General features: G+C 40.8%; 2 protein-coding genes across 5 annotated transcripts; one reads left to right on the top strand and one right to left on the bottom strand.

Annotated features, from left to right (window-relative positions):
• The first annotated feature begins 31 nt into the window (after nt 1–31).
• On the top strand, nt 32–18,848 carry usp37 (ubiquitin specific peptidase 37). Of its 4 annotated transcripts, none has more exons than XM_036004290.1 (24): nt 32–233; nt 1,117–1,345; nt 3,427–3,577; nt 4,130–4,218; nt 4,296–4,429; nt 5,047–5,124; nt 6,472–6,560; nt 6,800–6,893; nt 7,088–7,243; nt 7,348–7,479; nt 7,906–8,029; nt 8,436–8,683; nt 8,812–8,929; nt 9,162–9,241; nt 9,473–9,637; nt 9,848–9,901; nt 10,768–10,912; nt 11,001–11,220; nt 13,824–13,990; nt 14,316–14,376; nt 14,671–14,786; nt 15,040–15,109; nt 17,001–17,139; nt 17,544–18,848. In XM_036004290.1, the coding sequence occupies exons 2-24, from the start codon at nt 1,172–1,174 to the stop codon at nt 17,629–17,631; spliced, it is 2,892 nt and encodes a 963-aa protein (XP_035860183.1). In that variant the 5' UTR covers nt 32–233; nt 1,117–1,171; the 3' UTR covers nt 17,632–18,848. The 4 variants fall into 4 exon arrangements, with proteins under 4 accessions (XP_035860183.1, XP_031160476.1, XP_031160479.1 ...); XM_031304616.2 differs by having other exon boundaries at nt 10,765–10,912; XM_031304619.2 differs by having other exon boundaries at nt 33–233; nt 4,314–4,429; nt 10,765–10,912.
• Nucleotides 18,849–19,197: 349 nt separating this feature from the next.
• On the bottom strand, nt 19,198–22,164 carry ybey (ybeY metalloendoribonuclease). The gene is made up of 4 exons (XM_031304624.2): nt 21,892–22,164; nt 21,533–21,664; nt 20,000–20,068; nt 19,198–19,529 (listed from the first exon to the last, which is right to left on the bottom strand). Exons 1-4 carry the CDS (start codon nt 22,099–22,101, stop codon nt 19,434–19,436), a joined length of 507 nt encoding a protein of 168 aa, XP_031160484.1. The 5' UTR covers nt 22,102–22,164; the 3' UTR covers nt 19,198–19,433.
• Nucleotides 22,165–22,299: the final 135 nt, after the last annotated feature.

Genomic DNA, 22,299 nt, shown 5'->3' with positions numbered 1-22,299 from the left:
AAATATCGCGAGAGGAGGATCGGGCGCACTCTCGGTTATCATTTCCGTTGTAAATTTTCACATTCCCGCCATCATCGCGAAGCGTTGCGAGGCGTAGTGTGCGAGCCCACTGTCAACAACATACGCACCGGGGAGCAGGTGAATGCCGGCAAAACAAACTTTCTGCCCTCGGAGGACCTACGAAAACGATACTTTGGTTTAAAAGTTTCAAGACGAGCACATACCAACGACAGGTAAAGAACTGCGACGATGTAATCAAACCGTGACACTGTTTTCATCACCAAACTACAATCAGTCAAATTAGCCCGTTAGCTAGTTCCCGCTAGCCGACTTGCTAATGTCGGCCTTCCCCATCCATTCAGCGTCTGTAGATGAGGGGACGACATAATTATGGCAGACTTTCGGCTTTGCTGTTCTGTCACCCTAGCTGATTCTCTGTAACTTTGTAAGTTTTGCACATTTTTGTTTGTCTTGTCAGAATAACGTTGACCAAGCAAGACGTAATGAACGCTGGTCGTGTCGTGCATCTTCGCTGCCGCGATACAGATTGGCCATTGGGCTAGTTCGATGGCTAACGTTAATGCAAACCAGGCTAGCCAGCTAACATAAGTGGCGTTAGTTTCCCCACTTGACATTCACCACCGTCTTGTCAAGATTTAGCTGCGAGTGTATAGCTAGTCTATGTTAAATTAAGCCGTCAAACGTGTCTGTGCTGCTTAGCTGTTGTGCTACGTTGCTTGTGGTCGACTTCGAGTTTGTTGTGACTTTAAACAAGCGCTCGGTAGTTAAACGGCTAACGTTAGCTTAATTGCGTTATTAGTAGTTTTGTTTTAGCTGAGTAGCATTAAAACTTAGCAAATTACAAGGGGTTTTTTCAATTAGCCGTGTAATAGTATTGCTAATGATGTCTTTCAAGTTGGTTTATCGTTGAGCTCATTAGCTTATGCTTGTCATCTCTCTATAAAGCAATGGCAGTGAGAGCTGTAATTCAGTGGCACTGATATGGTTAAAGCATGTAATTTATAATCCACTCAGTACAGACTTGACATAGATGGTGGGTTATAAATGACACACTGGTTGTATTGACACAGTTGATTTAATTTCCCTCTTGTTTAGGATTTGTCTGAGCATAAGTCACAGCCTCCCAAGTGCACCAACTGGATGGTAAGCCATGTCAACCATAGTGCCCAAACTCTCCAGCGGTGGCGCTGTTAAGATTCGCATTACCAGCATCGACCTGGGTACCACCAGGTGGAAAGAGGGAACTTTTGAGATTCTGGAAAAGGACAACAAAGTTAACCTCTGTCTAAGATTCAACTGTGGCGGAGCTCCCAAAACTTTCCAGGTATTGTTCAGTTTGTTGTGTTTGTATTTATTCCATAATGGGTGCAACTGCTGAAATGATTTGGATTTGGAAGCAGTACCATTGTTACATTTCTCATTGTAATATTTTGAGATCTACCACATCATTTTGGAAAGCTCTGTCTCTTTGATGTTTCTCTATCATCATCATCATCATCATCATCTACATATCAGAAGCCTCAGGTAAAGCAGGTGATATGGTAGCTTGTTGATGCTTGTTCTTGCGCATACAATACAATTTCAATGGTTTCCGCAGCATTTGCAGCAGCAATACTGTGGAAAGTACAGAAATGGGAAGAAATAAGTTATGAACACACAACAGAGATGCTCCACATATTATAGCTACTTTCCACTAACATACACAATTTCTTTAGTCTTGACAGTTATGAAAGATGACCTGTGAATTTTACTGAATGGAGGACAGATGTTGTTAATAAAGTAAGCTCGAGTGATCAACGATGTGCAGTATTTGTTTTTTGCTGTCTTGACATTTATAAAGGAGTGCATATTTAACAACTGAGTAAAAACAAGTAGGTACCAAAACTTGACATAGCACCAAAATGGTTTGTCTGGCTACTTTATGCTGCAAACTGCAGAGAAAAACGTCATAATGTGTGTCCCCATCTTTAGTTTGAAGCAGTGCTCCACTTAAAAGGTATCAAACTACATTGTGGTGTTGAAAAGTGACTTTATAAAAAGTACTTCATTACCATTAATCTAAAAAGTCCTTATATCAAATATTGTAATATAGCAGGCGTGCTTTGTCGTTTTCCACATTGTCTGCAATGGCCTAATACAACAACAAAAAATAAAAGAACCCCCAAGAATTAGTCTTCTCTCACCTGCATGCACATACATGTGCTTCTACTAGCGCATGCTTGTAGAGCTTGAGAAACAAACTCAACAGAACACTAGGGGTTACAAAAAAACACAGGGCACTAGGGCTGTGCAATTAATTTGATTTTAATTGCGATTTTGATTTTGGCTTCTAACGATCACAATAAAAATGTAATCGAGAAACGATTATTTTGCACATTACGTTTGGCAAGTAAATTATTTTAAACTCTTCTGTTCTCAGTGAAAAGAAAAAAATGTTCAACGGGAAAAGTATTACGGGTAGTTTCACAGATCACTGTGTTTTCAATGTTGATTTGTTTAACTGTTTTTAAAATAACAAAAAAATGCAACATCTTTCCAAAAGTCAATGAGTAATTGTGTTAAATAATCGTGAATATTGACCAAAATAATCGTGATTATGATTTTTCCCATAATCGAGCAGCCCTACAGGGTACCTTTTTTAAAGGACCGCTTCCTTAGTGTAAACAGTTGTAGAATAATCTCACAGTAAACATTGGCATATCGCCCAAACCTAGTCCATAGCCATATAGTGGTTTACAATAGGTATTTTATTTCACGGTTTACATTTTAAGTCTCAGTAGGAAGAGTGAAGGTGTTAATAATCAAGTTAGTAGGTGTCGGGGGCGACCTCTACAATAGCTCACCCAGTAGAGTGTGCGCCCCATGTAGGCTGAGTCCTTTGCAGCGTCCCTGGTTTGATATTTTGGCAAAAATATAAGCATCTGGATTCTAAGCAAATGGGTGGACACTGGAGAGGTAGCTGCTGCTTGGAATATATCTTTGGGCATTCTGACGACTGCTGCCCTCCGGAAGGGACTGTAAACGTTGAAACCACCCTTAAGTCTGTAGAAACATGAATTATGTGGCAGCAGTGCATGATTTTAAAATAATAAACAATATGGGTGTGTATCAGAGGTGACTCATCAAATTGACTGTGATGACCTGGGTTTGAGTCTGGCACTAGGTTGATCAAGGATCCATTTCACAGGGGATTTCCCTCTATTCTTGTTCAAATTCACGAATGCGTCAAATGAAAAATATTATTCAATTAAGCAGAAATTGGTAAAAATGAGTGCATAATTTAAATTAGAGTAAGCTATTTTCAGCATAACACTTAAGGGCTACTAAAGTATGCAGTTGTAATTATTTATGGGAAAACAAATCTACAATCAATGAATTGATTTGATTACCTTGTATTGTCCTCAGTTGAACCAGAACTTGAAGAAAGTAAGTCCGACTGCGAGCCGAATCATGCTGACTTTAAAGGACAGCAGTGTCATCATCCTGGACAAGATACCCCAGACTTTGCATCAGAAGACTAAAGACTACCTTGAAAAGCTCAAGCTGGGAAAGCCAAGTAATTACACCGCTGCTCATTTTAAGAAATCTTTGTTGATGGTGATTCTTATTTGTGATGTTGACTATAATAATAGATTTTGCAAAATCATTATTTTTTGATTAAAGCTTTGCTTTAGTGGTATTTCTCAAGGTATTTTTTTGGTACTGAGGCGAGTATGTCCTGTTCCATCTGCTGCTGATAATGTGTAGTTACTTTGCATTTTGATACATAGTTTCTTGTGCACCGAGCCCCCCTCAGCAGATCTGGCACCAATTTCTCAGAACAGGCCTGAGGTTTCTTAATTTAAGTTGAGCAAATAATCATACATCACTATATCCCACACAGCATTTTTCATACATTGTTGGTTGACACAAACACAATGCTATGAACAACTTTTCAAGGTGAAATGATCACACAGTAAGTCAGGTCTAATGTCACTGGAGTAGCTACAGTTGTTCTAGCTTTAAACAAAATGAGTGTTTTAAGAGGGGAATTCACAACCAAGACTGAATTGTTTAAAGAATTGTGTCATTCCATTGTCCTGATTTCAAATTTTTGTTCTTAATTTAGCGGTTTTAAAATCCAATGGAAGTGCAAACTTCAGTGTGCTCGGGAACCGCTCTATGAAAAATGAGAGCAATCCATCAGGGGAGAGACAGGTGAGCGAGAACACAAACCCACATTTTTAACTTTGAATTTAGACAAGTGTACTCTTACATTTGACTTAAATATGCAGATTCCTAACCTCTTCCAGACAACACCCAGACGGCAGAGCGCAGAAGGCAGAGAGGACACAACACCACGAAAGCCTCTGGGCAGCCCGAGTAGAGCAGCCTCCACTCCCACTCGCACTGGACTCTCTGAGAATAGGTAGGATGGAAATTCATGTTGCAGTTGCTATGCTATTTGATCATTTTTAAACCTAAAAACAGCATTATTACAATAGAGCCCTCTGAAATTGGAAAACTGCTATAGTCAGTATTTGTTGTATGAAATATATCAAACAACAAATACTACTACTACTACTACTAATAATAATAAAAATAATGTATATAGTTTATATATATAATGTAAAATAATGTGTGTGTGTGTGTGTGTGTGTATGTATGTGTATATATATATGTATGTATATATATATATATATATATATATATATATATATATATATATATATATATATATATATATACACACACACACATTATTTTACATTATTATTACATAATTATATATATATATATTAATAATAATAATAATAATAATAATAATAATAATAATAATAATAATAAAAAAATTAAAAAAAAAAATCTAAATTCAACTAAAAAGAGAATTACTGTTAGTGTTCTTTCTCCCAATAACATGCCTGGCCTGTATCCCTTGTGATGATCTTCCTGAATGTGACTGGCATCCTAAAGGTTTTATGGTTTGGTCTGTCAAGGTCAGTTCAGGCTTGTGACATAAGTTGTTATGTGTTACTTTTTTTTCAGGAGCGAGAAGAGAAAGAGACTGCTTACCTCTGAAAGTGACCTGACTGAGGACTACCCCAAGGAAAATGACTCGTCTAGGTAAAAACAACGCGACTTACTGACCAGACTCGGTCTCTAGAGCCACTTTCACACATGCACTGCAAATCTGAAATCATTTAGACATTACCCGGCGTAGCTGGATGTGAGAACGCAAATGTCCGAATCAGTCAGATTGGACATGAAATGGCTAGTACGAAGTCCACGAGTCCAAAGTGTGAGAATTCACGTATGAGAGTTCACAGCAAGCAAGTTGGAATTGATGACGTTTCTTGCGGCTTGCGCAAAACTAGACAAACAAACACCCAAGGGTGAAGAATAAGAAGGGTGATTTGCACAAAGACGGCAACGAAAATTTCTAACTTGAGAGATTCGGGAACTTCTGTAGGTAAGGCCAGACAAACTAAGGAACGGCAAAAGACCAAATTACAAACAGCTTCGTGACTGATGTATTCCGCGTCAGGTCCTGCATCCTGCACGCTCTACCAGACGCCACCTCTCGTCTAAATCAGAGTATTTCCAGTAAGAACGCGTCTCACATGAACAATCTCCTGTTTGCTACATGTGTAAAAGGGCATCTCCAGACAGTAGCTATGTTTCCATCCACACGTTTTTATGCGAATTAAGTGATATAGAATAAAAATGGCTTATCGACTCAAAGTTTGTACGTTCGGTCTCATCGGATTTTCTCTTGATCGATATACAGCTTATGCGATAAACGCTGATGGAAACGCTATTTGCCGAATAAATAATGAATTGCGATAAAGTATTAGGTCATTTTATGGTTAAACAGACGCACCTGTACAGGTCAGAAGTGGTGAAGACTGCACGCCCAATGTGCACTACCGGGAGTGCCGACGCAAATGTGCCTTAAGACGCAACAACCGTCTACTACAGCCTGTAGTACCATTGATGGCCAGCCCTTTCTATTGACAAAATCCCTGCAGCCTTCAGCAGGGCGTCTAATCACGGTACGTGAGTCCTGTCTATTATGCCATACAATAGACATGCTGAGGCGTTGGATGGAAACACACTTCCACAAGCTTTATTCGCTTGAATTTTTTTAACCGAACTTCAGATAATTCGATTGACAAGTGGATGGAAACTAAGCTTATGTCAGGACCAAATTCCTCGGACATAGTCCGAGTTCATGAGGGATCGGCTTGTTTTTTCATATAATTTTTGTTTCCTCATCTGGTGGTCAGATGGATACCAAAATTTTAATATATACAGTAGTGAAAGTTGTTTTATATACATGTATAATGGCTGTCATTGTAAATGAAAACTTCTAGATTGTTATTCAAAGTGCATACAAGTGTTTTGGGTTTTCATAAATTCTGCCATAGTTTCCTCAGTGAGGTAAAAATCTATAAACATACATTTTCTTAGCAACAACAAGGCTACATTGGATCCATCCAGAAAGTTTCTACAGAGCTGCAAAGATAAGCTGAAGCAGGCAGAGGAGAACAGGAGCTCAGGTAAACTTCTGCATCCACAACTCAAACAGAACACTACCTATATACTGCTGCTTACTGCATGTCTTCAATTACTCTGTAAAAGTCATTTTGCATGTTAAATTTACCTTCATAACTTCTGTAGATTTCATAACTGTCCATTGCAATGTTTTGACTCAATAAGGGGATAGTATCGAACATTAACCTGTATATTCAGACTTAAAATTGACTTAGTTTTATCCCACTTTTTCCTTTACCCTCAGCGCCACTGGGTTCAACTCCCCTTCAGCCAACATCATTCTATGGCAGCCGATCTGGGACTAAAGACTACAGCCAGAGCCACTCTTTCCTGGACCGGTGAGTTTCTTTAGTTGTCAGCTAGCAGTGTTAAATACATTGGGTCAGCACACATCTACAAGTGATTTTTCAAAATTGAATTGAGAAATTTTAATCCCACTTAAATCTAATTGTCAAGTTGAAGCATCAAATCAATGTAAGGCATTATTATTTATTATTAAGATTAATTATCTTTACTAACCTCCCCCTGCCAGCCCATCCAGTACAGCACAGACCACTACAGCCAAGAGAAGCCTCATGTTGCCCAATCACTCAACTCCCTTCAAGAAGGTACGCCCCTCTATGGACTACAGTGGCTGGAACAAACAGAGGCCTTCCACTTTGACCCAGCCTCAGACCCCGCTGCAAGGGTAAGAATATGCCAGATGGGCTGTATCATGTCTCTGTAATTCCTGGCAAAGGCCCAGTGTTTTTTGTCATCCATTGTGTAAATTCTTTCATTCATGTTTTACAGATTCTCCAACCTGGGCAACACTTGCTACATGAATGCCATCCTGCAGTCCCTCTTCAGCCTCCCCTCTTTCTCCAATGACATGCTGAGGCAGAGCATCCCATGGAAGAAGGTGCCCATCAATGCATTGCTCAGGTACTACGTTAGGTGATGTCCTACAGATTGTCGAGCTACAGTTTGTAACAGACAGCTTCCTACTGTTGCTCCTAATGGCATAAAGAAAACAACTACTCCGAGCCAAGGAGTCTCTAATGCAATGTCAGTGATAATCTTTAGGCACGGTGGAAACTTGTGAATGCCAGAGGAACATGATTTTTTTTTTACACAGATTATCTGTCTTATGTACTACTGTCAGGATATAGTGACAGCTCAGCAAACATAACAAAGTTTTTTTTTTTTTTTTAAGTTACCAACTGAGCCCTTAAAGGAACTTCAACAAGTTTTTTTATTTTTAAAGGAACTTTTACCATCTGTGTAGAAAATCATTTGTTCATTCATGTGCTTTGCTAGCTGGCCTTAATAAAAATACTTAATTCTGTGTGATATCTTCACTGTCTGCAGGCGTTTTGCTCACCTTATGGTTAAGAAGGACGTGGGCTGTCCAGAAACAAAAAAGGACCTCTTGAGGAAAGTGAAAAGTGCCATCTCCTCAACAGCTGAGCGTTTCTCTGGCAACATGCAGAATGTAAGATTGTCCTCTAGAATCAACAGTTCAGAGCCGGTGTGTTTTACTGGTACTTGAAAGATTACCTGAATAGATACAATGTTGTGTAGCAGAAAAAAATATTTTGGATTGTAAGGCTTTTACCTTCTTGTCAAAAGTAATGGTAAATGGAAAACAAATATCTTAAAAATAATCTAAAGTGTATAAAAATATTTTAAAAAATCAACTGTATTCTATGTAGATATGTCTCTCAGCTTTTTGTATCAAAACACTGAAGTTGTACTGGGACATTTCATTGTTTTTTTCTTTTTAAGTTGTCACATACCTGTACATAACCTTCCTCTTAGGTTTATTCATTGTACTTAATTAAGTTCAAGCGTGTGACATTGTACTTAATTAAGTCCTATCGTGTGACATTGTTTACCAGGATGCTCATGAGTTTCTGAGCCAGTGCTTGGACCAGTTAAAGGACGATGTGGAGAAAATGAACAAGAGCTGGACAAATGAAGCTGCAGCACCCTCATCGTCCTCTGTGGTGTGTGAGAATGGCCAGGAGGCAGCGTCATCGGCATCCAAGGCAGAGCCTGGTGATGAGGCGGACACCTCCCGCATTTACACCTGCCCTGTGGCAGTCAACATGGAATTTGAGGTTCTGCACACCATCACCTGCAAAGGGTGAGGCCCCTCTCCTGCTCGATCATCTGGATTTATCCTTGCCGTGCATCTTTGTGATGTATTTGCCAAAACTGTTGTGACTCTGCAGAAAACAAATGGTGTGATAATACCTTTGTGTTCTTTTGCAGCTGTGGCGAAGTAGTGACCAAAAGAGAGCAGTTCAATGACATGTCCATCGACCTACCGCGGCGAAAGAAAACACTCCCACTTCGCTCTATCCAGGATTCTCTTGATCTCTTTTTTAGGGTGAGTCTTTTGCATAAACAGGTTATATAGCTCAATTGTATTTCTATGAAAGATTGACAGACATTCTTCAAGTCAAGCAGTGTTTTTGTTGTGTTTTTGTCAGTTGGTGTGCAGCTACTTCTAAGGATTCATTTTGGTCCCTAACTAACTATCCCCTAATGAAACAAACAGGCTTCAACTATATGCATTTGTGTGTGTAATGATAATATGTAATAACTTGTTTCTTCTGCAGATGGAGGAAATTGAGTACTCGTGTGAAAAGTGCAATGGGAAATCTGCTACTGTTGCGCATAAATTCAGCAAACTGCCCAGGTATCTACATACAGACTGTTGAGAGTGAAATGCACATGCACATTAAGAAGTTGTCAAACATATTGTTAAATGCTTGCAGTTGAACATATCTATCTATCTGTCTGTCTGTCGACTTCCTGAAAGCATCTGTTGATCACTAGTAGAATTAAAAAAAAAACAAACAAAAAAAACACTGGATAAACAAAGAAGCCAATAACTTTCTGATTTGTGATTGATCTATTCTCCCCACAGAGTGCTCATCCTACACCTGAAACGGTACAGCTTCAATGCTCAGCTGTCACTAAACAGCAAGCTTGGACAGCAGGTGGTGATTCCCCGATACCTGACCCTTCTGTCCCACTGCACTGAATCCACACGACCCCCTATTAGTCTCGGCTGGAGTTCCCAAGCCTCCATGTAAGACATGCTTAACACCCTCAAATAAAATGTATGAATAATAACGTTAAACCTTTTACTTTCTGGGTAATTACATCCTGAACAATTGAGTGATTCAGTAGGGTTTTAGGTAAAATCTTTGCCAATGACTTGCATATAATTCGGCTTCTTTGGCTGGGAGAAGATGGCAAATATTTAGGTTTCTAAACCTTTTCTTTGCTGTTCTCGAAGGTCCAGAACACTCAAAACGTCACAGTTGGTCAACTCCTCCACCGCACCTCTCCGGTAAGTACTGCTCGTTCTGCTAGACTTTCAAATAATGTTAAACGGAGAACCACAATGGCCACAACTTAAAGGTGAAGTCTGCGATTCTAATCCAATTCACTTTTTTTGTCAAATTCCGTGAATATCTCTTCATGGTCCACTAGCTGTCCGTTTTTGTGTGCGCTGAAGAAAAGAAAATTCATACACAGCATTGGGAGCAAAAGGGGCAATGATCAGAATGAGAGGGGTGTATTTGTTTGGGTGTCGAGTTCAAATATCAACAATCTTTCCCCAGAATCGCAGACTCCACCTTTGGTAAAGCTCTGAACTCCTAAGTGTGCTGCAACTTGTTTTGTACTTGGCCTCCTTGATAAAATGTGTGTATAGGAGTGCCTTGGTAGTAATAATGCCAATGAGATCATCTCAAAACAAAATGTGTGTGATCTGTCACATATTGCATGACTAGGAAAGGGACTTAAAGCTGTAGTGCATAGTTTCTGTCGCCCCCATAAGGAATTCTGAGTAATGACAGCAACACTGTCGTAGCCAAGGACACGAAAGGATTAAAAAAACATGATGGCCTCTTCAGAAGAGGTAATTATCTTCACTCAAGCTTCTGCACGGGAAAGTCACCGGAGGGCACAATCTTCTGCACATAGCCATACTGAGAAATACAGACAGAGTTGTGTGGAGCTGATTATAGACTGAGCTCATTGACGGTCTTAATTAGCTTTGTAGCAACTCATTTGGCAATGGCTTGAATGTAACGGACGTTCATTAATATGAAAAAGTTACACACTATAGCTTTAGGCTAAGTGTGCCAAGACTTGTTTCTACTTCTGCTTGTAAAACCAATCACTTAGCTTATGACTGTGTGTGTGTAGAAGGATTGGAGGGAAAGTGGTCAACTCTAGCTGCACATCTAACCTCTTGGACTCTGACTGTGAAGAAGAGCCTATCAGAAAGGGCACTGTGAGCCGCAAGCGACGCCTTAGCAGCTGTCTGCCTGATGATGATGACCGACCGGAAGAGGTAAGCATTTGCTGACTGACCATGCCAAATATTATTCAGCCTCTTTTTATTTCTGTTGCTGTTTTGACCCTGTTTTATGTGTCTTCAGCGAGGAGCATCAATAGAGTCAGCGGATTTCAGTGGCATAAATGACGATGAAATGCTGGCAGCTGTGCTGGAGATGAGTCGTCAAGAGGCCGGGCTCTCGGCTCCACCCCCCATGGAGGATGAGCCAACCAGCAGCCCAGACACAGGCTTTGGGGACACAGATGCCAATGACCTGGCCTATCATACAGATCTGCTGGAAACGGACAGCAAGCAGCCTGCAGGTAGTCCACCGACGTTCAGTAGATGGGGTTTATAAAAGGGGGCAGTACATTTTTGCTCTTGTCTTTTAAAATATAAACACAGTATAATAGAGGGATTGTAGAAATGTAGCATATTAAAATGTAATACAATGACTTGTCTTGATAGTTCACGCTGCTTGAAATCAGTGTGGCTTTCTGCATTTAAACAAAAACTCTGTTGGCTGAAATTAGGGCTTGGCGAAATGGAGAAAATTCAATATTGCAATATTTTTGTGGCTTTGGTGACTATCGGTGCTTTCACGAAAATATTACACAATAACATTTTGGATTAATAATAATCAGTAATGTGTAGGGCTGGGTACGGAACTCTGTACTTTTTTGTTGTTGTTGGGGATACCGAACGAATTACATCAGTACTACGGAGGACCGATTCATGTTAAATCAAACCGTGCCAAATTTCAGTACCTGAGAGCGTGTGAGCACAAGCTTATCGGTCCTCTCTGCATGTAGACAAAGAGCGGGGCTCCGACACACACACACACACGCGTGCCGAGGTGCGGACGGAGCAATTGAGCAAACTACGTCGGCTCTGCAGTTTTGTTGAAGTCACAGTGAGTCACGGCAATGCCGATAAAGTGGTTGCAAGTGTGGTTACAGTTTTTCAAAACTTGACGCAGACACGTTCGCTGCTACATGATTTTAATGGCGAAAGCTGTCCCCGTGCTGTTGACGTTACACTTCCTCTGAGACAAGCAGGCAAGCAACAGTGGTTTCTATGCCCTGGTGACTGACTGACTGACAGGCTGAGGTTGTAAGGCAAGGCAACTGCATTTCTATAGCACATTTAAGCAACAAGGCAATTCAAAGTGCTTTAAATAAATCATTATTCTAAAATAGAATAATATGCAAATACAAGAATAAAAGTTAGTGAGTAAGAAATGAATAATTATTTGATTTAATAGGTTGTATGGACAGGTTTGGGAGGGGAGAGGTGGAATTATTTTTACAACTGAAATTTATTTTTTTGTTATTACAAAGGGGAAAGTTCTGAAAAAGGTACCGATGGGTACCGGAAAAGAATTTCAGGTATCTGTACCGATTTAAAAATGTGAATGGTACCCAACCCTATTAATGTGGATATAATGACTAAGTTAGTAAAGGAAAATAATAGCTAGAACAGTCTGTTTAGAACAGTCCAGTAAGTTCAGAAAATGACACCACTGTACTGTAATGCGGCCTGTAAAACCAGAAAGAAGACCCAGAAAGAAAATATGACGCTTATGTCATGTCATTACGATATCCAAAATATAAGACGGTATCCAGTCTCATATCACAATATCAATATAATATCAATATATTGCCCAAGCCACAGATCAGTGTCACTTCTGCAATCATTTTACATTCATATCACCCAAATTATGTGTGCAATGTGCATCATATGGATGGGTGCACTGCATATGGTTAAAGCGTAACTCTCGCCAAAATGCAACCTCGGGTCTTTTTGTGAATGTACCAGAGTCAAACTTTCGTTTAAAAGCATATTTAGGACGGAAGCGTTTATGTTTATGCTAGCCGCCATTTTCCCAGTCCAAAATAGGCAATCTCCAAATGCGAATGAACGGACTCCATAGGAGGAAATGTCATTCTTATATGAGGCTCCTTTTTCAACTACAAGGTCAATATTGTGTTTCACTAATGACAAAACAACGAATTATCCGTGCATTTATATGGAACTAAGCTTTTGGAGCTTTCCATCTTTACTCTCCTCCCTCGACTATTTTTGACTGGCTCGATAGACGGCGACCGGAAGAACAACAGCTACAGTGAGTTGTTCAAAACCTTTTTTAGTAAACTCTGTGTACACAAACAAAGTTCTCAATGCTGAGTTCATGTGTAGAGCCCCTGGTGATACTTGGAGCAAAGTTTCATGTTGTGTCGAGCCTTCTTAGTGTTTTAAAAATAGCTTTTTATTTTGAGGCTAGCATAAAAGTGCCCCTAGCACTCCCATTCAAAAGGCCATTTGACCGAAAAACGAGAATACGGTAAATCTATAAAAGTGACGCTTCCGTCCTAAATATGCTTTTAAATGAAAGTTTGACTCGGGTACATTCACAAAAAGACCCTAGGTTGCATTTTGGCAAGAGTTACGCTTTAACCATATGCAGTGCACCCATCCATATGATGCACATTGCACACATAATTTGGGTGATATGAATGTAAAATGATTGCAGAAGTGACACTGATCTGTGTTTTTTGTTTTATTATTTTTTAAGAAATGGCAGACCAGATTCCGAAAACAAATCCAGTGTGGCAGGGTTTACATTTTTATGATGTAAGTTGAGGGAGCAAAAGCAGTATCGGCTCCAAGTATCAGCTCAAAAAAATCGGCAGCCCGTATCGGTCATTGGCTAAGGCTGATGAAAAAAAAAGTTGGTTTCGGCACTAAAAAAATCCATATTGGATCGATCCATAAAATTAATATGTCTTAGCAAAGTAACATTGTCATTATTAAACCTGAATATAAAGGTGTTTAAGTGGAGATAACGTCACTAGTATTTAAGTTAACTGACGTGTGTGTGTGTGTGTGTGTGTGTGTGTGTGTGTGTGTCGATGTCGTCGTGTAGATGTGCTGGATTCCCTGGACTTGACAATGGATGAGAACAAGGAGAACCAGACTCCAGAGAGTGTGCAGCAGCAGGGAGAGCTGGACTGGGTCCAGCAGTACAGTCTGGATCAGGAGAGGGAAGAACAGGAGCTACAACAGGCTCTGGCCCAGAGCCTTCAGGAGCATGTAAGATCAAAGGCCACATGGCCAAACCTTCAGGAATGGAACAATGGGGCTGCATCTTAATACTACTCTAGCACTATAATGCCATGAAACCATTACCTGTGTCAAATATGCAGACTTAAGATAGTTGTGGTGAGTGCCAAATAAAGAAACTAAAATAATAAAAAAATCATGTTGACTAGCCAGGCTGAGCTGGTGTTACTTACATTACAGTAGTGAAGAATGTACTTTATGAGCAAGCAGACATGACCAGAGTGAAAAAGCAATGTTCAAATTTCTTAGACTTAATGTCATTGTAATACCTTGTCTTTACCTCACCACCATATAGGAGGCCCAAGAGTTGAGAGAGGATGATGATCTGAAGAGGGCCACTGAGCTCAGTCTGCAAGGTATGAACCAAGACTTATTGAATGTTGAAATTACTCAGAGGCAAACACAGTTGGCAAAAGTAGTCCCAATTTAAGTGTTTTTTTTCTCATTTTTTTTCTGTTTGTCCTTTCCTTTTTACACAAACAAATAACCCTAGGCTGACATCAGTGCAAAACAACTGTAGCACTTATACTGTGTCGGTTACGGCATATGTGCTCAATTAAGTGCTCAGAGCACTTAATGACATTGTTTAATCAGACTCAGTGCTGTGAAAATGCCTGACCAGTATCAAATACCTCCTTTTCACCCAACAGAGTTTAACAACTCTCTTCCTGAGTTACTGTGCTCAGATGATGATTCTGGCAACGAGGACGTGCTGGACATGGAGTACTCTGAAGCAGAGACTGAGAACCTGAAGAGGAACGCTGAGGTACGTAACATCCTGCCGCCACACAACATCTGCCATAGGATTTTAAACAAGTAGATAGTCCAGATTAAGGATTTTTTATTTTTATTTTTTACTTACACAATGAACTACAAACAATGTAAAATCCTTCCCGCATAAAAGTAAAAGTAGTAGTCTGGCTATTTTTTCTAGCTGTACTAATAATATACAGTAAACATCAGATATACTGAGCTGCTTCCATTCATAGTAACCTGCTTCTAAACGTTCTAATCCACAGAGCGGAGACTTGGCCAACTCCTTTAGACTCATCAGTGTCGTCAGCCACATTGGAAGCAGCTCCTCCTCTGGTGAGCACTTGTGTGTATTTGTGCTTCTGTGTAGATACATTTTATATGAACATTTATGCAAATTACAGCAAAGGAGTTGTTTTACAGCTGCCGTTTTTCAAAAGAGATTTTAATGTTTGGTCTCAGTGATGTTTGCATATAGTGTAACAGAGTGACTTCCCTTGTTATGTCATATGTTGCATGATATTTACACCTTGGTACAACTTATCCTCAATAAGAAGCATTACCACAGTCTGTGACCTGATAGATTCAGGTGCCTGCACTCACCTGGTCAAGTCTTTGGTTGGAATGATGTCCTGCCTACCTTAAGCCGAGTTCAGAGCAAAGATTTGCAACAAGTTGAAGCGTGCAACTAGTGGTAGTTGCAATGTGCCGGTCTGCAACATTCTGAAACCTGCCTGTTTACACCAATTACGACTAGATGAGGTGGTGTATCATCTCCATAGCAGCGACTCTCTGTACTTAAAGGAACACGCCAACTTATTGGGACTTTGTCTTATTCACCATATCCCCCAGAGTTAGATAAGTCCATACATACCCTTCTCATCTCCGTGCGTGTTGTAACTCTGTCTGACGCCCCCACCGCTAGCCTAGCCTAGCTTAGCACAGATCCTGGAGGTAACCGACTCCATCTAGCCTACTGCTCCCAATAAGTGACAAAATAACACCACCTATATTCTCAGAAAGGCAAAGCACTGCTACTTGGGCAGAGTGATTTGCTCACAGAACTCCAGGTGAACTCTCTGCTCCTCACCACGGGGCTTCTCAGGTGCTGCAAGCAAATCACTCCGCCCAAGTAGCAGTGCTTCGCCTTTCTGAGAATATAGTTCCCAGTATGTGTATGGTTAGAAGATGGCTGTGTCTCATGTGATCTTGTTTTTTGTACACGCTGTGACTATACAAATCACAACATGTAAATAGGAAAATGTTGGTGTTATTTTGTCACTTATTGGGAGCAGTAGGCTAGTTGGAGCCGGTTACCTCCAGGATCTGGGCTAAACTGGGCTAGCGGTGGGTGTCAAAGCCCTGACACACCAACCTGATTATCGGCCGTCAGACAGTCTGGCGAGGTCAGTGACTCGAGTCTGTTGGTGTGTTCCGTGCCGTCATTTTTTGGGTGACAATAGAGATTAGCGCCGTCTGCTGTTATAGAGACGTATTACGTCTAGCGCACGCGCAGAACGTACGCTCAAGTCGGCGTCGCTTCAGTGTGTTCCAAGGCACTTTTTGGACCAACTTGGGGAGGCAGTCAGTCTGACTGCCTTTTCTGCCGAAGGTCGGCCGTCGGGTTGGTGTCAGAGCCTTCAGACAGAGTTACGACACGCACGGAGATGAGAAGGGTATGTTTGGACTTATCTAACTCTGGGGGATATGGTGAATAAGTCGGCGTGTTCCTTTAAGACTTTTCAGGCTATTTTTTAGCCGCATATAATTTGTAGCGTCTTCAAATATGATAGTGAGATACTTGCTATAGTTACATGTCTAGTAGTGATGAAATGGAAAAAAAGATCTCTCTCTCTCTCTCTCTCTCTCTCTCTCTCTCTCTCTCTCTCTCTCTCTCTCTCTCTCTCTCTCTCTCTCTCTCTCTCTCTCTCTCTCTCTAAACTTGTAGCTGACTTTGCTTCGCTAAGAGCTGATTGGCTCTTCTAACAGGTGACATGCCATGCGTTCTAAAAGCAACCACTGGCGACTTAACAAGTGGAGTCGCAGGGGACACGATCCGCTGGCTTGAGTCGAGCCAAAATGGGCCAGTTCAGACCCCAGAAACGTTGTATATTGGTTTTGTCTCATCACTAATCTTTGGTCTGAACTGGGCTTTGGGCATACCATGGCACGTCACTATTTGTTCTCACTTGAGTGTCCACAAATAAGCGTTCATTTTCCATCCTAGGCCATTACATCAGTGACGTGTATGACATGAAGAAGCAGTCGTGGCTGACCTACAACGACCTGGACGTGTCACGCACACAGGAAGCAGCTGTCCAGCGAGACCGGGACCGCAGCGGATACATCTTCTTCTACATGCACAAGTGGGGTGGCAGAGGGGTGTTTTGAAATGTTTAGTGTCTTATGTCAGCGTAGCATTTGTACTCGTAATGAAGCTGCTCCACCCTGACCAGCCTCTTTGACCCGTTTACGTACAGAAATAGTGCAGACTGCAGAGGCTTATGTTATAAATTGTGATTGCTTAAAATCTTTAGGCTGCATTGACCCCACAGGGGTAAATACTTTTGCAATGCAACAATATTTTGTAATTTCGGTGAGTCGCAGGTTTTACACCACAGCAGACACTAGTAAACACACACACACACACACACACACGCATACTGGACTATGTTTTGAGGTAGTACATGTTTGTGTGTTCCATTTCAAAGGGCATCGCATGACTTCGCTGTAAGGGGCTCTGACACGTTTTTATCTGGCGTTTCCTCAGGGACGTGTTTGAGCAGCTGTCTGAAATGGAGAGATCTGGAGCCAGCACGCCTTCAGAGGCTGGAAGGAATGTCCTGCAGCCCCTCTGAGCGCTACATCTCTGGACAGCCACACACACATCCACAGCTGAACCCTAGTAGATGGAGCTCTCCTCTGAACAGCCTGGAGTACTACTGATTGCAATCCTTCTTTGGTCGTCTTCAGACACTTCTTTCCCTCTACAAATCACTAAATGCTCTGCTAATTTTGCACCTGGAAATGCCAACACAGGTGCAAAACTGTCAAGACTCAAGAAATGCAGTTAGAAATGTTCAGTGGATCAAATTTTGCCTCCACTTTTTGGGGGCTGGAGTTTTTCTTTGCTATGATTTTTATCAAACTGTTTTGTAAAGGTTTTTTTCTTTGTTTGTTTCTTGATACACTTCTTTAACGCCGTTCATTCAGACTTTTCACTTAAAGCAACTATCAAACACCAGATGCCGCTGGTGCTCAATGGATTGTATGTTTTACAGACCCTTTATTTCCTATATTAACTAAATAAAGATGCTATTCTATGTTGGAGTATAAGCTATTTTAGAGTTAGGGGTGTTGTATTTAGCGGGTATATTTGGTGCAATATTTATGTTCTGGCACAAACTGGCCAATTTAAAATCGCTTTCTGTCAGAGTGTGTGGATGTTTTGTTACTTTTACTTTTTGTGCTCGACCTATGAACTAAACTGTGCGTGTCTGGTTGTCTCCATATTATAGATTTGGGAAAAAAAAACCAGTAAGCTCTAATAACAAAGCCTGTTTTTAACCAAGCTTTTCTTTCTAAAGCCTACTTTATTCTTTTGGGATTTTGACTTTGTGCCTCCCAAGAAAACTTTTTTATAAATGTGTATACAAGCTTTACTTTAAAGTTGCACAATCTTGTTTTTGAATTTGTTTGTCAAACATATGTCAGACAGATTTTCCTTTATAAAAAGCCAACAGATTTTCTATTTATTGCAACATAGGGTTGATTTATATTTAACCCATCCAGTTATGCCACGGCAAATAAGTCATTAATTCTAGACCCCCCCCAGGGAAGCTAGCTATAGTGTAATGTATTTAAATTCATCTTTAAGGCCAGTAAAGAGTACATGATGCCTAAGACCTCTGCTAACCCTGTTCATCTAGTTCTTATCAGGCGTGCTTGCTTATAGAATGGAACAAAAGTATTTTATTCCTGTACTGGTTTCAATACTAGACACTGGTTGTACAGCTTTTTCCACTGTAAAAATTAAAACACATTTCAGACCACACATTTCTTCACCTCCTCACAACAAAAGAAAATCTATAATATAGCATTGTAAAACATGGGTATGGACTAAATGATATTCTTAGTTATACCCAGGCATAGTACAGTATTCTGTTATACCATCAACGTATACCCGGTTATGAAAGCAGGCAAAAGTTACTCACAAATTGGTTCTGCTGTTTTTTTTTATGTCAGCCTTGGACTGACTTTCTTTACATTTCTGAAACCATTGTGCTTTCCTGAACATCCTGTCCCAGATGCAGTGTAAAGAGGGTGTAATGTATTTGTGAAGTACATATGAACAGCTTTTTCTACCCTTCATACACAACTCTTCCTAAAGCAGATTTTAATAAAATATTACAGTGAAAGTGCAAAGACTTTTTTTTTCATTTGATGTTTAAAACTGTAACAACACTCACATCCAGTGTTTGAAGATGATATCCACAATCAAACCGCTCTACGTCTGCCGGTTGATTAAAGTCCTTAAAAGCAGTAGTCGCAGATTGTGGAGAAGACAGTAAAAACAGTAGTCCACCTGGTCAAAAAGGTGGTGAAAAACAATAGCAAGCACCATAGTGAGAGTGTAAAGCTGGCAGGTTGGCAGTCATTGTCACCTGTCCTGACTGCATCTCTTCATCAGTGGCTCCAGATGTCTCCCTGTGAGTCTGTTGTACTCACTTAAAATGTAGTGTTCCCTCTGCAGCATCTGGAAACACATTTTTAAACTTAAATTTTGAACATATTACCCCCTCTATGGTGCTTTACAGTGTGAGAAAACACATTCTGACACATTGATTCCCATATTAACAAGGTTCCCAAATTCACTTTCAGTAGCGCCCAAAACAGCATAGAAACAAGCCATCAAATCATACAGATCTACAACAGTTATATGAGCAGAGTCCTATAAAAAGTGATAACAGTGTCTTCTGTGGATTAACAAGAGTAACAAGGAGAGCTTTCTGGTTAAGACGTTTCAGATAAATAGTTTAGATTACAATTTGCAGTGTTGAGTGCAAAAAGAAATCCCCTTCATCTCAACTGTATTGGAGGCAGAAATGTCACAAATACATTTGGACACAAAACCAAAACATAACATTGTAGATGTAGTTCGGTAGAACAGACTCTTTAAATGTGTTTTGCACTTAAACATTCTTTCACCAAGTAATCTCTACAAACCTCAGTCCACTCTTCCTCCGTCTCATGTCTGTAGCCCAACAGGTGACAGATACCATGTGCAGTGACAACCTAAAACATGAGGCAAAAGAGGAGCAGTTAATGTCAGCTAATGTCACTGCAAACACAGATAGGACGGTGGAAGTCATAGTTTAAAAGGTCCCATGACATGGTGCTCTTTGGCTGCTTTTATATAGGCCTTAGTGGTCCCCTAATACTGTATCTGAAGTCTCTTTTATATAGACCTTAGTGGTCCCCTAATACTGTATCTGAAGTCTCTTTTATATAGACCTTAGTGGTCCCCTAATACTGTATCTGAAGTCTCTTTTATATAGGCCTCAGTGGTCCCCTAATACTGTATCTGAAGTCTCTTTTATATAGACCTTAGTGGTCCCCTAATACTGTATCTGAAGTCTCTTTTATATAGGCCTCAGTGGTCCCCTAATACTGTATCTGAAGTCTCTTTTATATAGGCCTTAGTGGTCCCCTAATACTGTATCTGAAGTCTCTTTTATATAGACCTCAGTGGTCCCCTAATACTGTATCTGAAGTCTCTTTTATATAGACCTTAGTGGTCCCCTAATACTGTATCTGAAGTCTCTTTTATATAGACCTTAGTGGTCCCCTAATACTGTATCTGAAGTCTCTTTTATATAGACCTTAGTGGTCCCCTAATACTGTATCTGAAGTCTCTTTTATATAGGCCTCAGTGGTCCCCTAATACTGTATCTGAAGTCTCTTTTATATAGACCTTAGTGGTCCCCTAATACTGTATCTGAAGTCTCTTTTATATAGGCCTCAGTGGTCCCCTAATACTGTATCTGAAGTCTCTTTTATATAGGCCTTAGTGGTCCCCTAATACTGTATCTGAAGTCTCTTTTATATAGACCTCAGTGGTCCCCTAATACTGTATCTGAAGTCTCTTTTATATAGACCTTAGTGGTCCCCTAATACTGTATCTGAAGTCTCTTTCCTGAAATTCAGCCTTGGTGCAGAATTACAGCCACTAGAGCCAGTCCCACAATGAGCTTTCCTTAGGATGTGCCATTTCTGTGTCTGTAGCTATTGAGGAGGAGAGAGGGGGGCAAGGTGGAGGGGGGGGGTGTGGCCTTGACCAACTGCCACTTTGCTCATTTGAAAGCCATGATGTCTCTCTCTCTCTCATGGGTGGGTCAAATTCTCTGGGCGGGCAAAGCAGAGAAAGGGGAGGTAACCTTCCTCCTTATGACCTCATAAGGAGGAGATTCCAGATCAGCCCATCTGAGCTTTCATTTTCTCAAAGAGAGCAGGATACCCAGGGCTCGGTTTACACCTATCACCATTTCTAGCCACTGGGGGACCATAGGCAGGCTGGGGGAACTCACATTAATTTTAAAAAAGTGTAACACATGACAAAAGGTGGAATTCAACTAACACGGTTGAATATGAGACACAAGTTTGTGAAAACAATCAACAGCCTGCATTTCTAAGAGATTCCAGTTTATGGGTGCTACATGGTGTACAGTGTTGCAGTCTGTGCTGCAGCCAGCTACTTACAGTGAGGGTTCCATGCAGATCTAGGGCTTCCTCCTTACACTGCTTCATCACAAACTCCACACCCAAGAAAATGTCCCCAAGATTCAGCTCATCCCTGTGAAGGGGGGAAGGCAGTTTACCAGGCCTCAGGTCCTAAGAATAAGTTGAAGTACCATTACAAATGTGACTGTTTCAAGAAGTCCATACAATAACTAATAGACAATTCTTGGTCAACCATGGTGTCCACTTCCCACCACCACATTCTAGTCGGTTTCTCCTTCTTATTGAAGGGAAAGCATGTAGTACAGTTTACACTTTATCATGGGAGCTGGTGGCGGCACCAGGCTTACGGTCATATGTTGACATGTAGTCGTATTTACCTCGTAGAATGGAAATGAGAGGACATCAGTTGGCACATTTTTCTTTCTGTATATGTTATTAATTTGCTGAATCCTGTTGTTATCCACGCAAACGATGCCTAGGTCAAATTTGTGGATGCCCAGTATGTGCCTCAGTGTATCAACATCCTTGCGCAGTCTGGCGCGGCGAAGAGGCACCACCTTTTGGAGATTCCGCAGCACTACTCCCATTTTAAAATTCGGCGTAAAAAGAGAAAACGGTTATTTGACAATTCCTGAGACATAGGTAACGTTGAAACTGTCCTACTTCTGTGGCGGTACGAGAAGAGTGGGTCAGCTTTGCGTTAGCCAAAGAGCGGCAGGCAGAATTCAAGGTGACACGTCCCGGCGGCAGTAGCAACCAGGTAGCAACATGTAACGTTAGGTCCC

The sequence above is a fragment of the Sander lucioperca genome, chromosome 8 (assembly GCF_008315115.2).
Source record: "Sander lucioperca isolate FBNREF2018 chromosome 8, SLUC_FBN_1.2, whole genome shotgun sequence".
In the NCBI taxonomy this organism is placed as follows: domain Eukaryota; kingdom Metazoa; phylum Chordata; class Actinopteri; order Perciformes; family Percidae; genus Sander; species Sander lucioperca.
The sequence above is the reverse complement of the archived record's forward strand: the minus strand, read 5'-3'. Positions and strand labels throughout refer to the sequence as shown.